At 58.3% G+C, this 14130-nt stretch overlaps 2 protein-coding genes across 9 annotated transcripts in view; one reads left to right on the top strand and one right to left on the bottom strand.

Moving 5' to 3' along the window:
- The window catches only part of Sfi1 (SFI1 centrin binding protein), a 63065-nt gene extending 62270 nt beyond the window's left edge, over positions 1-795 (top strand). For 2 of the 4 annotated variants that reach the window (XM_042666238.1, XM_042666235.1), the window contains exon 31: positions 434-795. In XM_042666238.1, coding sequence (XP_042522172.1) covers positions 434-740 — 307 coding nt within the window. In that variant the 3' untranslated portion in view covers positions 741-795. The remainder of the gene's footprint in view (positions 1-433) is intronic. The other 2 variants (XM_042666237.1, XM_042666236.1) reach the window with 2 other exon arrangements.
- Positions 790-14130, bottom strand: part of Pisd (phosphatidylserine decarboxylase) — a 44600-nt gene continuing 31259 nt past the window's right edge. Inside the window, exons 1-8 of one of the 5 annotated variants that reach the window (XM_042666241.1) lie at positions 10038-10152; positions 6165-6401; positions 4531-4696; positions 3106-3342; positions 2779-2917; positions 2519-2665; positions 2241-2401; positions 790-1903 (exon numbers count right to left, since the gene is read on the bottom strand). In XM_042666241.1, the coding sequence (XP_042522175.1) occupies positions 1679-1903; positions 2241-2401; positions 2519-2665; positions 2779-2917; positions 3106-3342; positions 4531-4696; positions 6165-6217 (1128 nt within the window). In that variant the 5' untranslated portion in view covers positions 6218-6401; positions 10038-10152 and the 3' untranslated portion in view covers positions 790-1678. Of the gene's footprint in view, positions 1904-2240; positions 2402-2518; positions 2666-2778; positions 2918-3105; positions 3343-4530; positions 4697-6164; positions 6402-9694; positions 9796-10037; positions 10153-14130 lie in introns of those variants that run through there. The other 4 variants (XM_042666240.1, XM_042666242.1, XM_042666243.1 and 1 more) reach the window with 4 other exon arrangements.

The following is a 14130-nucleotide window of genomic DNA, read 5'->3' as shown; positions in this document are numbered from 1 at the left end:
CATGTTGGCCTCCCCTGGGGACAGAGGCTCTGCTTGCAATGGAGCATGATCAAGCCAACTAAGACTCAAATCCTAGCTGGGTCCTGTTGCGGGGCCCACCCAGTGACTGGGTCCCAGCTGCTCTCGGTGAGCGCTAGGGCCAGCACACAGCAACCTCACACATTGGAGGGATCCAGACTGGTCCCCCTCCAGCTCTGCGTGAGCGGGGAGTGGTGAGAAGGGCATTCTCATTTGCTGAGGAGTGGAGGTGGAGAGCGAATGAGATGGCTTACCACCACACCAGGCCTGCAGCACAGGGCAGTGGGGCCCTTCCAGACGTTCTCCCCCCATCCCACCCCTGCATTAGAATTGGCTGATAACGCTTTCCCAAGCCAGAGTAGGCTTACTTGAAGCTCTGCCAAGAACACACAGGCACAGGTGTCCCCACTTTCAGGTCCTGTCAGCGCCAAGCCGGCAGCCTGCGTAGGTGGCTGGAGCTGTGCCAGGAGGACCCAGGGCCTGAGGACCGGGACGCAGAGCAGCAGGTGCAGAAAGAACTGGAGGAGGTAGGCAGTCCCAGGCAGGCTCCAGGGGCGCCCCCACCCCATGTACTTTCCTCTCAGCCTGGCGTGTTCTTCCCCCCCCCGCCCCCCCAGGTGGAACTGCAGATCCAGCAGCTAACCGAGGAACTCCAGGTCCAGCGCCAGCCCATTGGGGCCTGCATTGCCCGCATCCGGGCCCTGCGGGGGGCCCTGTGCTAGGAGCGCAGCAGAGACAACTTCAGGACAAACCCAATAACAGAATGCGAAGTTACAACCACGTGTTTTGTTTTTATTTCAAAATGTCTTGCAGTTAAATGAATTACTGTTCAGAAGTCTCCCACTTTTCATACAAAATACTGTGCTACTGATACAGTTGAAAAAGTTCAATTTCTCCTGTAGGAGAAATTCACAGCGTCCCCAGGGTCAACTTGGCTCCCCTAGGCCTGCACCCATCACCGGGGGCAGGTTTGCTAGGCGCTGACCTCACCCACCAAGGCTCTGCACAGCCCCTGGACCCACAGCAGCCATTTGCCCCTTCCCACTCCATCCGTTCACACCCCTCCTCCCCCCAGGCCGGGAGTCATCAGCTGCCACCCTCAGAAGGCACTAGCAGAGTTGGGGCCACATGGTCAGCCACATGCAGAGAAAGGTTTTGCTTTCCTAACGAGCAGGGAGGGGGAGGAAAATTGGGGAACAGAGAATAAACGATGGGTGAGCCTGCTCTGAGGGAGGGCAGGCCCACAGTCCGTGCCGAGGAGGCACCTCACCCTGTGTACGGTGCAGGGGGGCATTGGGGTGAGGCCCAAGCAAAAAGGGGCGCCAGAAAAGTCACGCTTTGTCAGCACTTGCCGCCTTCAAATAATAGCCCAAGACCAGCTCAACTCGGATGCAGGGTCTCCAGTTTATACAGTATTAGCAAGTGATCTGTGAGGCCAGCCCCACCCATACCACCTCTGTGAGGCCCAGGCCCAGCAGGGGTTCTGGCTGCCTTGGGAATCTAGAACCACCTATCTCTGGACAGGCAAGAGCAGCAGATCATTCAGGTTCTACCGGGTTGACCCTGCCATGCCCCTTACCCACACAGCCTGGGGCACCCTATAAGACCCCCTCAGCTCCTATGTGGACAGACTCTTCAGCAGCTGCAGCCAGGAAGAAGCCTAGAGGGAGCCCAGCGCCTCCCCAAAACGGATCTTCTGTCCCGCCTTCAGCCTGAAGTTGAAGTCCTTGGGCGCCTCAAAGATGAGCACGATGGTGGAGCCCAGGTTGAACTCGCCCAGGTGCTCGCCCTTCCGCATGGGGACGCCCTCCTTGTTGGCATGTGTCACGAAACTGAAGTCATTGTAGGAGCCCTTGCTGTACCGCGGGCTGTTCGTGTGCAGGTCCTGGATAGCAAGGGACACAGGACAGAGGGCATGGGCCCAAGAGGCATAAATGGTACAAGGCAAGCATGGGGGGGCATAGACCGATGCCCCCAAAAGGTACCCCGAGGCAGTGTGAGCATCAGGTTCTACACAACCCACCCCAAGCTCTTGAATTCCTGTCCTCACTTTGGACCACAGCTCCTGACACAGGTGCATGATGGGAATTTGTTCCCCATCCCTCCCAGCTGCCTCCACACAGCGGAGGGCAGGCCCAGCACTGGCAGCTGCACCGCAGACGAAGCAGGTGGACCCAAGAGGTCCAGCCTGAGGGCTGTGCCGGGCTCCGGGCTGTGCTTACCCGGTCAAAGTAGACGCGAATAGAGCCCACATTGGTGGCCCCCACGGCGGTGAGCGAGAAAAAGCCGTGCTTCCAGCCCCCCGTCAGCACCACACGCTCGTTGTGGCAGAAGAGCTCTTTGATCCAACGCGCCATGCCCGGGTTCACAGACATCAGGGAGCCTGGGAACAGAACACACTTTGTGTGCCCTGCCTACAGCCCGGAACATCCGTCACCCCAGATGCAAAGCAGCCCCTCAGGCTCTGCTATCCGCGCGGCATGGGCCGGCCCCCGCCTACCTGGGAAGTGGCGGCGGTGGGAGACGGTCCAGTCAGTGGGCGAGTGGAAGCAGTGGTAGTCCCCAGGGGCCAGGTAGATGACACAATGGTACAGCTCGTTCCCTTCGCGCGTGACCAACTGGTTTCGGAAGGATTCGCACGAGGAGGCTGCATGTGGAGGGGAGGCAGAGAACAGTGCTGGGCTCTTCAGCTGCAAGGCAGGCTGGGGCGGCAACGGGACGACTGTCAGCCGTGCAGGGCCTGCCCGTGCGGCAACCCACCTGGGTGGAAGGGCAGGTCCTCTGCGTGGGTGCGGGGGCCCAGGAACGACTCCAGAGAGTAGGTGACCCCCTTGACTTGCTCTACCTCACAGTTCTTCACCTGTCCAAAGTTGAGGATCTTCCCATCGGATGGGCTGATCTGCAGGTGCAGCAGAGGCTTACTGCCAGGGAGGGGCTTCCAGCCCTGCCCGGCCCCACCCCCGCCCCACACGGAACATGAGCGCTGTGGCGCAAATGGCCCATTAAAGGACTACTGGAGCCAGTTCCCCAAACCCAGCAAGAACTGCTATTTCCTGCAGGAGGAAGGGGGTCGAGGGTGGGCCTCACCACGCTGTGCAGGCTGCAGACAGGCCGGGCCTGCGGCTTCAGCTTGCGCCGGAAGAACTCGCTGAGGTTGCGGTAGTGATGCAGGTCCTCCACGGCAGCCTCCTTCATGTTCACCCCGAAGGTCCAGATATACAGGCTGTAGACAGGCCTGCGCAGCCAGTGCGGCAGATCCACCTGGTTGAGGCGGCCCCACGCCCGTGACAGCAGTCGCGTTGGCACCGACTTGTACAAGGCCACCTACAGGCCACAGGGCAGGAGGCTAAGAGTTGGCTCCACTGCCCCAACTCCATGGAACCTGGCCTCTGTCACCAGCCCACCCTTGCCCCAAGAGACACTGAACCCCCGGAGGCCACTGGGGAGCTGAGGGGCCCAGGCTGGCTTTGTGATGTGGCTTTTCTCACAGGAACCAGACTGCGCCTGCACACAGGTCAGGCATTTCCTCACTTCATGACTAGGTCCAGGAACAACTTGCTCCCTTAGCCCCGTCTCACTTCTCAAAAAGAAACAGGGAGGCTGGCTGGTGGGGGCAGTGGGCATGCCACCTTGGCCCAGGGCACTGGAGAAAGTGGCCAGGCCTCGAGGTCGCGGTATCCTCTTAACCGCAAGTAACACCAATCCTCCTCATTCTGTCACGGGGTCCTGAAGGGCTAGCCGGCACCAGAGGCCCAGCCCCACACAGGCCTTGTGGAGAGGCTTTCTGGGCCTCAGCTGGCCGGCCCACGGACCTGCCTGCACTTGGGGTGTCCAGAGCTCTGGCTGTCTCTCCAGCCTGGAGCACTTGGGGAGGGGAGCCCAAAGTTCAGGTGCCACTGCAGCCCTGCTGTGTACCCGAACATATCCAAGCACCAACTCCCCCAAGGGTGAAGTCATTTCATCAACTTCCAGCATCTCTTCAAGGAACTGAATCTGGCTCCGAGGCTCCACCCGGCTACTTGGAACTGCCAGCAGGCCCTGCGTGGGTCCAGGCTGGACGCTGCTCTCACGTCCAGGCGCCTCAGTGCCTTGTGCACCATGGCCCCAGCTGGCTGTTGAGCAGCCCAGAGGCCAGCTTCCTCCTTGGAGCTGAGTGCAACACAACCCCAGGGCCTCACCTGCAGCTCCTGCCCGGGGCCGCCACTTGGTGATCCCCTAGGTCCTGCAGTGTGTCCTCGGCTCCCGCCTCCCTGCACTATGCTATGGCTTCACAAATGAATTTGGATTCTTCTCAAAATTACCTCCAAACTCTCCTCGCATGAACATAGAATGGAAGACGGTTTCCTGACTGCCCTGACACCGGGGAGGGTGGACAGAGCCCACACAGACACCGAGCAACATGACCTTAATAGTGGCCCTGGCCTTTCAACCAACGACCCTTCCCACACCCACTCCCTCACGGGCACAGCTCTAAGTCTCTGGCACCGCACACCTGGGCATGCGCACACTTACCCTGCTCACGGGCCTCCATCCCACCCGGCTGAGTGGCCTGAGGGCGCCGAAGGGCAGGAGGTAGTAGAGGATGGTCAGGGGCCACGAGCGCAGTTTCAAGGCGGGTCTGGACATGCAGCTCAGCTGGCCCAGCCTCCGCCGCAGGGCCAGCTGAGGAAAGTGCAACCTGCGGGCACATGTCCAGCACGGCTGGGTCAGTGCTGGGGTCTCGGTGGGACCAGGCACACTCCCTCGGCCTCTGCTACTCCTGCCCTACCTCCGCAACCTGCCTGAATGGAGGGCAAGTCCCCAGAACGGCAGTGCCCCGTCCCCACGCCATCCTGAGTTAGGGGCTGGGCCACCTAGCTGGCTGACTCATGTCCCGTCCTTCCCCCCTGCCAGCTGGCTAAGAATGGGGGCAGCAGATGAAGGAGGGTCAAACCCAATTCCTGGGCATCTCTCAGAAGGAGCAACTTGGGAGCACAGCTGTGGCTCACCAAGGGCCCAGAAGGGGGAAGGCGGAGTGGAGAGCTTGCTTTGTGCCCCAGCTTCCCACACAAGACCGGAGCCAGGGACAGCCCTGCCCGCACAGGCCTGGGGAAGGCGAGCCGGCGGCCAGTGCACAGTGTGCAGCACAGAGGTTGGCTCAGTGAGTCCTTCCCTGCGTCCACTACAGGACACCCAGCTGCGGGCCTCACCGCCTCATCTGTTAAAGACAATAGCTGGAAGGAAGTGTGTCTCACACGCATGCACACGATGCCCCCATCCCCCTAAGAATGGAGCTCTGACCACCCTCATGGTCTCTAGAGCAGACCAGGCCCCTTAAAACCCATCCCCAGGTTTGTGGGGAGCCTCCCCAGCTCAGCCCCCTCCTCCCACTCGGCTGCCCACCCCCCACCTCCAGGCCTCAGCTCACTCGACCAGCTTTACAAACTCAGTGTCACACAAGGCACAGAGGCCTTTCCCCGGGAACCCCGGGCACCTGACTGCAGCAAAGTCCCATCACATGCCTGGCCCCCCACCTCAGTGTAAGCACAGGAGACCACGCCACTACCCTCTCGAATATCTCCATGCCTCCGGGTCCTCATCTGCAACACCACCCCGTGCAACTGTGCTGTCAGGCAGATCCTGCCTCCTGGGGTGCTGAGCCAACCAAGGAACAAAGGCCGGGTCCAGCAGTGATGGCGAGAAGTCACTCTGCTCCAGGCAGGTGCTGCGCGGCGCACTAGCTGCCTGGCTTCCCTCCCTTTTGTCTCTCGCCCCCTCCCCCTCCCCCTCCCCCTCCGACCAGGTTTGAGCCAAGACAAACAAATCACGGCTTTCTCCAGCCCCACTCACTGCAGAAAGGCTGCGGGAGAAGGGAGCAGCTCTCTCCCCGGCTCCCAGGCAGGCGCAGGAGGCAGTGGGGTGGGGTGGGGGGAGCAGGGACCGAGGCCCCCCCCACCCGCGGCACCTGCCCCCTAGCCCCCCAACCTCAGGTACCTGAAGCGGGCTCTCCTACTCAGGCCCTCCTGGCCCGGCCCCTCCAGCCTCGGGGGCTCTCCCCCAGGCCCCCGACTGCCGCCTCCACTGCGGGGCCTCTGGACATGAACTCTGACCTTCCTGAGGTCGTGGCGGGGCACGGCAGGGTTAGGACGAGGCGGGCAGCATCTCACCATTTCGCTGCTGCTCGGAGCTCTGGTCCTCGCCGTGCCTCTGACTGACACATCGTGGGCAGGCGGCGCAGGGAGGCGGCGCAAGGCTCGCTCGCGCTCCTCGCTCTCCTTTGTTTTTCCTCCTGCCTCCCCTTCCCCCTGCGGGAGGATCTCCTGCGCTGTCACGGCTCCAGGGGCGCTGCTGGTGCCGCTTCCGGGTTCTCTCGGAGGTTCACGGGGCGTGGGTTAGAGTCAGCGCTATTGCAAACAGAGGCACCGGTCACCTTCTCAGGCGCCCTGCTTGGGGACCACTCAGAGACAAAGCAGGCCCCTAGACTTGACCTGCTTTGTCCCCTAGGCTTGGCCTAGTGCCTACCATCCTGGGCTCACCCACTCCTTCCCTCATGGTAGCTGGGTGGGCAGCAGGTGGGAGAGACCCTAGGGTGCATGATCCAACTGGCCATGGTGGGGCAGTGGTGGTCCAGGCACTGCCAGGGCCTCTGTGTGGGGTGCTGCTGGGCTCAGGGAGCACGGGGTGGGAACCTGAGCCTGGTGCTCCAGGGCTCCATGGCTCCAGGCAGGCGGCCCCTCCCTCCTGAGGACCTGACCCATTTTGGATTCAGGTTACAAACTAGCATCTGAAGAATGAGAGGAGAGGGAGGGCAGCCGGGCAAGGTAAGGCTTTGTGCTGTGGACTAGGCATCCTGGATGCTGTGTGGCTGCCTCTTCTTCTCCAGGCCTCTGAGCCTCCAGTTCCTGACTGACCAATCCCAGCCTCACAAGCTCTGTGTCTGGGTACCCTCAGGGAAAAACCAGCCTAGAGGGTGGGGAAGTGGCCGGGACTGGGGGCCCGGGTCCAGCACAACTCTTCCTATCTTTGCTCCAGAAAGGCACTTTGGCCTGGCCCCTCCCAGCTTCTCTGTCCAGCTCTGACCACACCTCCCACTACACAGATAGCAAGAAGAGCAAACACGCCCCAGCTGTTCCATCCTCACCCAGGGCAATCACCCTCCCCAGGAGAAGCGGCTGCACTCCACCTGGCCTCCAGACTCAACCACAGGCTTGGAAGGCAGCAGGTGTCTGTCACCTATGAATGAAGAAATGTAGTCCCCAGGACAGAAAAGAGACCCAGGCAAGGACCAGGCTAGCGTGGCCAACACACTGATAGAGCAGGAGCCTCGAGCAGACTGAGACCTCCCTCCACCCACGTGACACAAACCTATCTCAGCCAGAGGTGAGGGTCCAGCCTACACCTGCCTGCCAGAACCACTGGCTCCACCTGGAGCCAGGACAAGGTAACTAGAGTCTTGACATGAACATGGATCTCTGTCCTGACTGAGAAAATGTCAAGGCCTAGCCGGGCAGCAGATCCCTCCAACAAGCTTTTGCCAGGCCTCTCTCCTAAGGGCAAGGGCAGCTCTCTGGGGAATGAGCAGGGCAGTTGCTGCTGCAGGAGTTTTCTCACCAAGGCAGCACCAGCGCAACAGACACAGCACCACCCATCCAAGGGCCAGGCCTGGGCCCTGTGGAGGCCCCTGGTCACTCTCATTAACTTTCTTATGGAGACTCAACCATTCCTCACATCCTCACATCCACCCGCCAGCACGCCAGGGAAACAGAAGCACAGTGCCTGTGGGGAATGGTAAGCTGGGACCTGGCTCCTCTGGGGCTCTTTCCCTGTTCAAAGGAGCCTAGGCTGGATGAGTTGCTGGCTCATACCCAGAACTCCTGGAGACAGAAGCATGGCCTTGCGGGATGGCAGGAGAGGAGGGGATCCTGAGAACCTCAGCCTCCCACCAAGTTTCCCTCACTACCGTAACCTAGTGGGATGCTAGGTTAGGAAATGTCAACTCTGAAAATGCCAAAAAGGTACAAGCCTACAAATCTAGGCTGGTCAGAATCTACGTGCGCTCAGACTACTGTGGACATCTTAGTCCTTCATTCTCCTGGGCACTACCATGGGCTGCCAGGCCTCTTTTCCAGGTGGGAGCCCTTCTGAAAAACCTAAGGCCTACAAGGCCAAGGAACTGGCCTGCCTACACGCCTCAGCAGGGCAGGGCCACCAGGTTCTCCTTCCTCCCTACAGCAGAGGAAGCGCCTGAGGAAGAGCTCTGGCAATGACCCAGAACTCCCCCATAGTCTGGAGCACCAACCTCCACCTCCCCACAGGGCAGGGACAGACAAGGGATTCTTGATCACTGTTCTAGCCCTTCTAAACTGAGACACTGACACCAGGGTGGCACTGCTCCTCAGAACACCACCTGTGGGCTCTGTAAAGTCTCCAGGGAGCAGAAAAATGTTCTGTCCCCCTAAATGGCATGGTCTGTCACAGTCTGTGGGGCCTACGAGTGGCTGCCTTCTCCCCTCCCAAGGCGAGGGACTTCCCAGCCAACAGTGCGTCCAGCCTCTCCCTTCCCCAACCCCAAACTGCCCTCACTCCACAGCCACTGCACTTAGCAAGTCAGAGTGTCTGCCCGAGCTCAGGCTCTGATGAGGACTGGCTGAGGCAAGGAGCACTCACCCCCGGCCCTTCTGAGTCAAGATGGCTTGTAGAGGTCAATATCAGACCCACCAGCTGGACTTAATGCTATCCTGTGAACTCGGAAGGCCATGTGGTAGGCAACATCAATGAAATCCTGGTGCCCTTCACCACCCCCATCCAGATAACTGGTCAAGGCTTGGCAAGTCATAGGTGCTCTCTGGGCCTGTTTCTTCACCTAGGAAATGGAAAGGAAAGTTGTCCTGCCAACTTCCCTTGAAGCTAGAGCACAAGCCCTCAGCGTCAAAACCCTACTTCCACCCCAGCACACCCCAGCTCATCTTCCTGTCCAACAATGCAAACATACTCAGGGAGGTCGGAAAAGGGGAACACGAGGGCATTGGCAGCCCCTCTGAAGGACAGAGAGAAAACAAGCAGCAAAGGTTGATGAACCACCCAAGGGACAGGGGAGGAAATGCTATTCAGGGACCCCACTGTACCTGGGCGGAAGGCAACCATACCTGCCCCCAGTGGAATGGAACATTCCAACTGAAGTCCAGGAATGGAGGGGCTGTGGGCAGGCCTGGCCGTGAGTGGATGCAAGACTCAGGACTCAGTGAACTCAGAGTCTGGCACATTCCAGGGATGGAGCCAAGGGCTGGAGGGGCAGTGAAGACGGAGGAGCTCTATCCCTGATTCCCACTCACTTGCCCACCCTGGAGGGCTGGGCCACTCCTGCCCTAGCTCACCTGGGGCCGATCCACATGACGGCTGTGCCCGGTGGGCGACTGACCCATCATGGCCCACAGTCCAGGACTAGAAGTGGACAAACTGTCACAAGTAGAGGATAGGAAAATGGATCCTCCCGGGTCAAAACAGGCAGATCATCTGTGAGGAATTGGGCAAAGGAGGAGTGCAGAGGAAGAGGAGGGGGATTTCTAAGTGAGGAGGAAGGAGCGGGACAAAGAGACAAGCCAGGTCTTCCTCAATGTCCCAGAGAGAAGGAACCTCTGGTCAGCTGCCCGGCCCGGCCGATCGGGGGTAGGAGGCAGGGCTCCCAGAGCCCGCTTACCTCGCCCTCAGGCCCGAGGAGCCGCACGCTTCCCGCCGGCGGGCGCCCCCCCCACCCCCGCACGCAGCGCGGCGCGGCGCGGCGGGGACGAGGAGGCGGAGGAAGTGAGCTCAGGCAGCCGCCCCGTGACCGCCGGAGGGACAGGAAAAGGCCCCAACTTGGTCAAGTTAAGTTCTTTAGGTCCCTCGGGTTCCAAGGTTCCCTGTGTTGAAGGAGCCAACCAGCAGCCCCGAAAGTGCTAGAAGGCACTCCCACCCGGCGGGTCGGAGCAGTGTTCCCGGCCGGCGGGGCGGGCATCTCCCCCCCCAGCGGCTGCGGGTCACCTGTGGCTCCGGGGACTCACCGGTCAGCGGGTCTCACTGGGGCTCCCAGCGGTGGCCGTCCTCCTCCAGCCCTGGCCTCAGGCGGCCTCCGGGACGCGAGGGACGGGTCTGGAGGAGGCACACCCGGCGTTAAAGCCGCGGCTCCCTCTGAGCTCCAGCCAAGGGCCAGGAGCCCGAGGGCCCCTTTAAGGGGAGGGACCGCGGAGGGGAGCAGGGGAGAGGCGGGCGGGCCGGCCTCACCGCGGACTGCGCCGCCCTCGCCCTCGCCCTCGCCCTCGCCTGCCTCGCAGGGCACGGTGGGGCCCGGGGATGCCTCTGGACACGGGACCCGCCTTTGGCCTCTACCTGGCGTCCGGAGTGGCGGCCTGCCTCCACGCCACCCCCAGCTCTCAAGGAAGGGCCCCACTTACGGAGACCTAACCGAGGACTGGCCGGAAAGCCAGCTCCAGGAGCCCTTTCACCCCGACGCCGGTCCTCCACAGCCAATCCTGCAGGGGCCTCCGGCCGCCCCCAGGCCGCAGCTCCCATGCCACACACGGATCAAAGGCCCAGACCCAAAAAGGGACACCGACCAAAGAGCGAGGCCCACTCCGGGCAGCCTGGGAAACCCCGGGGTTCTTTCCCCGGCTGAGGAGCCGAAGGCTCCGGTCACAGACAGGAAGATGAGCCAGGAGACAGGAAAGTTACTTTTCACAACTATCAAAAAGGCCAGACTTAAGTTAAAGCCAGGACATAAATTATAAAAAGCAGATAAACGTCCAACGTACTCCTGCTGTGATTCCTTTATAAGATTAGCAAACATAGGAAGGGCTGGCTTTATACTTTGAAATGGTGGTTAAAAGAAAAAAAAAATCTCAATTCCTCTGGACTAGGTAGAGACAAAGAATGAATGAACTGTCACCTTGGGCAAGAGGATCTGAAAGTTATCAGTGTTTTGGGTAAACCTCATCCTTTTGACCCACCCCCCAACCAGAAACTAAGGCTCAAGAGTCTCTAGACTCTGTATTCCTCCAGTTCAGAGGAAAAGTCTCTGTCTTCCACCTCTCGCTAACTTTAACCCTGTGGTGCTTTCCATGAGTGGTGTGCAAGGACCTGCGGTTCTGCACGCAAACTGGGAAGTTGGGGGAGGCCCTCGTCCCCCCACTGGACCGGAGGGCCTGGTCTGCAAAGTCATCAGACCACCCCATGTCTGATGGGGTGTAAAGAACAGGCCTAAAGCAGAGAAGATAAGGGACCACCACACCAAAAAGGAGCCTCATTCACGTCTGATCTGTGTGCTGCAAACTCAGTGGCTGGTTAAGTGGCCTCAGCAAGCTTGGTCATTTCACACAGGGCTCCAAGAATACTCTGACCACAAAGAATTTAATTTCAAAAACAACATCTAGAACAGGAGGACAGACCATGGAGAGATGCAATTGGTGGTCACAAGACAACACAGTGCTGACAACATGCACACCTCTCCCCTAGATCCAGCCCAAGCAAGTGCTGTGGGAAGAGCGTGCCCCACCCTGGGCTTCAGCTGGGCACAAGAGAAGACTCTGAAACTGCTTTCAAGGGCTTTCTTTGTACTCCACTCCTACAATGCATCTGTGGGAGCAGTGAGGCAGAGTTACCAGATATAGTCCCAGCCATACGGGGACCTCAGGTTTTGGCACAGGCTGCCTCTCCTGACCTGTGCCCACAGCAACCACCACTGGCTGATCGGGACCTTCTGTGCACCCCTAACTCCTCCCCCATCTCAATGTGCCAGGGAGACACCACTAAAAACAGGATAAGAAGGAATTAGGCACAAAAAGATGCCGACACAAAATCCTGGCCCCACCAAATTACAGCACTAGAAAGACCTCAGAAGACCATTCAGATTCCCCAAGTCTCCAATACTTGGAGACCAAGCCAGCTGGGCTCTCCATTCCTGCACAAACTCTGCCTTAGCTAACAGTCTGAATTCCAATAAGCTCCTTGTAGAAAGGCATGTGTTCACCAGTGTGCCTTTCCAATCACTTTACCCCTTCATGGTGGGGACAGGGAACATCAGCTCATAAGCTCTCTGTGGTACAAGACAGGGCAGACGTGTAATGTGTCTTGCAAGCTTCTAGTGGCCAACTGCCTATACTGACAATTTTGTATGGCCTGTGAATGATGGTATAAATATCCAAATAGCATTAGGCACAAAAAAATTCCCATCTCTGATAAAGGTTTTTGTTTTTTTGTCTTGCCTGGGGCTTGAACTCAGGGCCTGGACGCTGTTCCTGAGCTCTTTTTTTTGGTTGTGGGGCTTGAACTCTGGGTCTGGGTGCTGTCCCTCAGCTCTCCAACTCAAGGCGAGTACTCTGCCACTTGAGCCACAGCATCACTTCCAGTTTTCTGGTGGTTTACTGGAGATAAGAGTCTCACAGACTTCCCTACCCAGGCTGGCTTTGAACCATGATCCTCAGATCTCAGTCTCCTGAGTAGCTAGGATTCCAGGCATGAGACACAGGTGCCCCGCCCTGTTCCTGAGCTTTCTTATGCTCAAGTACTCTATCACTTGAGCCATAGCATTACTTCAGGCTTTCTCTGAGTTCAATGGAGATGAGTCTCACAGACTTTCCTGCTCTGGTTGGCTTCGACTGCTATCTTCAGATCTCAGCCTCCTGGGTAGCTAGAATTACAGGCGTGAGCAACTAGTGCCCAGCTTGTCAAATCCATTAACCAGCCCAAGGTCTGCCCTGAGATCAGCCCTTCCCACCTTCCAACCACACCCTCTTCAGTCCCATTTCTAGATTTCCAGTAAAAATGTTAATTTCTTAGAAAAGTACCCCTCCCCCCAACACACACACCGTAAGTTTACTTTCACATCTAGACAGAGGTTCCTTTAGGCCACTACTAAGTCCTTAACACTTCCCACCCGTCTGGGCCTCTAGGGAGGAACTGCCATCTAGTGCCACTAGCTGACTCTGCAGGCTCAAGGGCTTCTCAGGCTCTCACTGGGTGATTTTCACACACTCCCTGCTCTGGAGTGATGCCCTGTGTCAGGGGATGGAAAACAGCTAGCCCCAGGACAGAAGTGGCAGGTGCTCACAGCAAATTCTCATTTCCCAGAGGCCAACAGAAAAGTCTGGAGTGCGGACATGTATGAAGGACCTCGGACAATTTCTCCCAATCCTGCCCAATATATCCCTTTCCTGTGCAGGAATGTTTCTCGTCAGCCCCATTAATCCACAGAACTAGAAAGCCCCTTGAGCCATGCAGAGTCCTCTAGCAGCAACTTTAGAGCTAGCATGAAATGGAGGGGTAGTGGGGAATGAACCCAGACCCCTGGATTTCTCCCAGCCTGGCAGGCTAGCCTTGTTTTTAAGTTACTCATCTTCAGGTCCAGTCCCTGGCTTTCCCACACATCTTGACATCCACCATGCTTTCTCAACAACACTCCTGCTAGGCACCAAGTAAAACAGTGCTTACTAAATATGTAGTCCCTTCCTGCAAGGAAGGGACTGGGTATTCATATGGATGTTGTTCTCATTGAACAACTGTCAGTGCACTACAGATGAGAACCTAAAGCTACATACAGTACATCAAGTTGAAAAGCATACAGCCGTGTCTGATGGTACATCCATGGTACATATGATAGCATAGAGGGGTACTTGTACACAGGCCAAGGGTGCTCCAGTGGGGGACAGTAAGGACATGGTGCTTTCACAGGGTCCTGCCTTACTGCGTAAACTGATTTGTCGTATTCCTTTCCATGAACTGGATCCTGCATGATTTGTGCTACATAAGGGTAGAAATAAAACAGCAATGCTCAGAGCAGGGGCCAGTGTCCTGGGCTTCTCCTCTGCATGGTTGCCCCTCACCCCTAGCCCCGCACAGCCCAGCTTTCCATCATGGTCTGCTGTCCTCTGGTCCAGCAGACAAGGAAGAGAGATGTACTAGAACTAGGAGAGTTTGTCACCAGATTGCATGCTGTGTGGTGTTCAGGTCACCTAAATACTAACAGGAAAGCCCAAGAGTCACCACAATGCCCTGCAGTGCACTGCCCCCCCCCCCCCCCCCCCGCAGGTGATGTCATGTGATCACCTGTGGTTTACAGACACTGCAGACTTAGGTTTAGTTAAGAAGCTCTTAGCAACTTTT

Source organism: Dipodomys spectabilis, unplaced genomic scaffold (genome assembly GCF_019054845.1).
Source record: "Dipodomys spectabilis isolate Male_0828 unplaced genomic scaffold, ASM1905484v1 ptg000363l, whole genome shotgun sequence".
NCBI lineage: Eukaryota > Metazoa > Chordata > Mammalia > Rodentia > Heteromyidae > Dipodomys > Dipodomys spectabilis.
The sequence above is the reverse complement of the archived record's forward strand: the minus strand, read 5'-3'. Positions and strand labels throughout refer to the sequence as shown.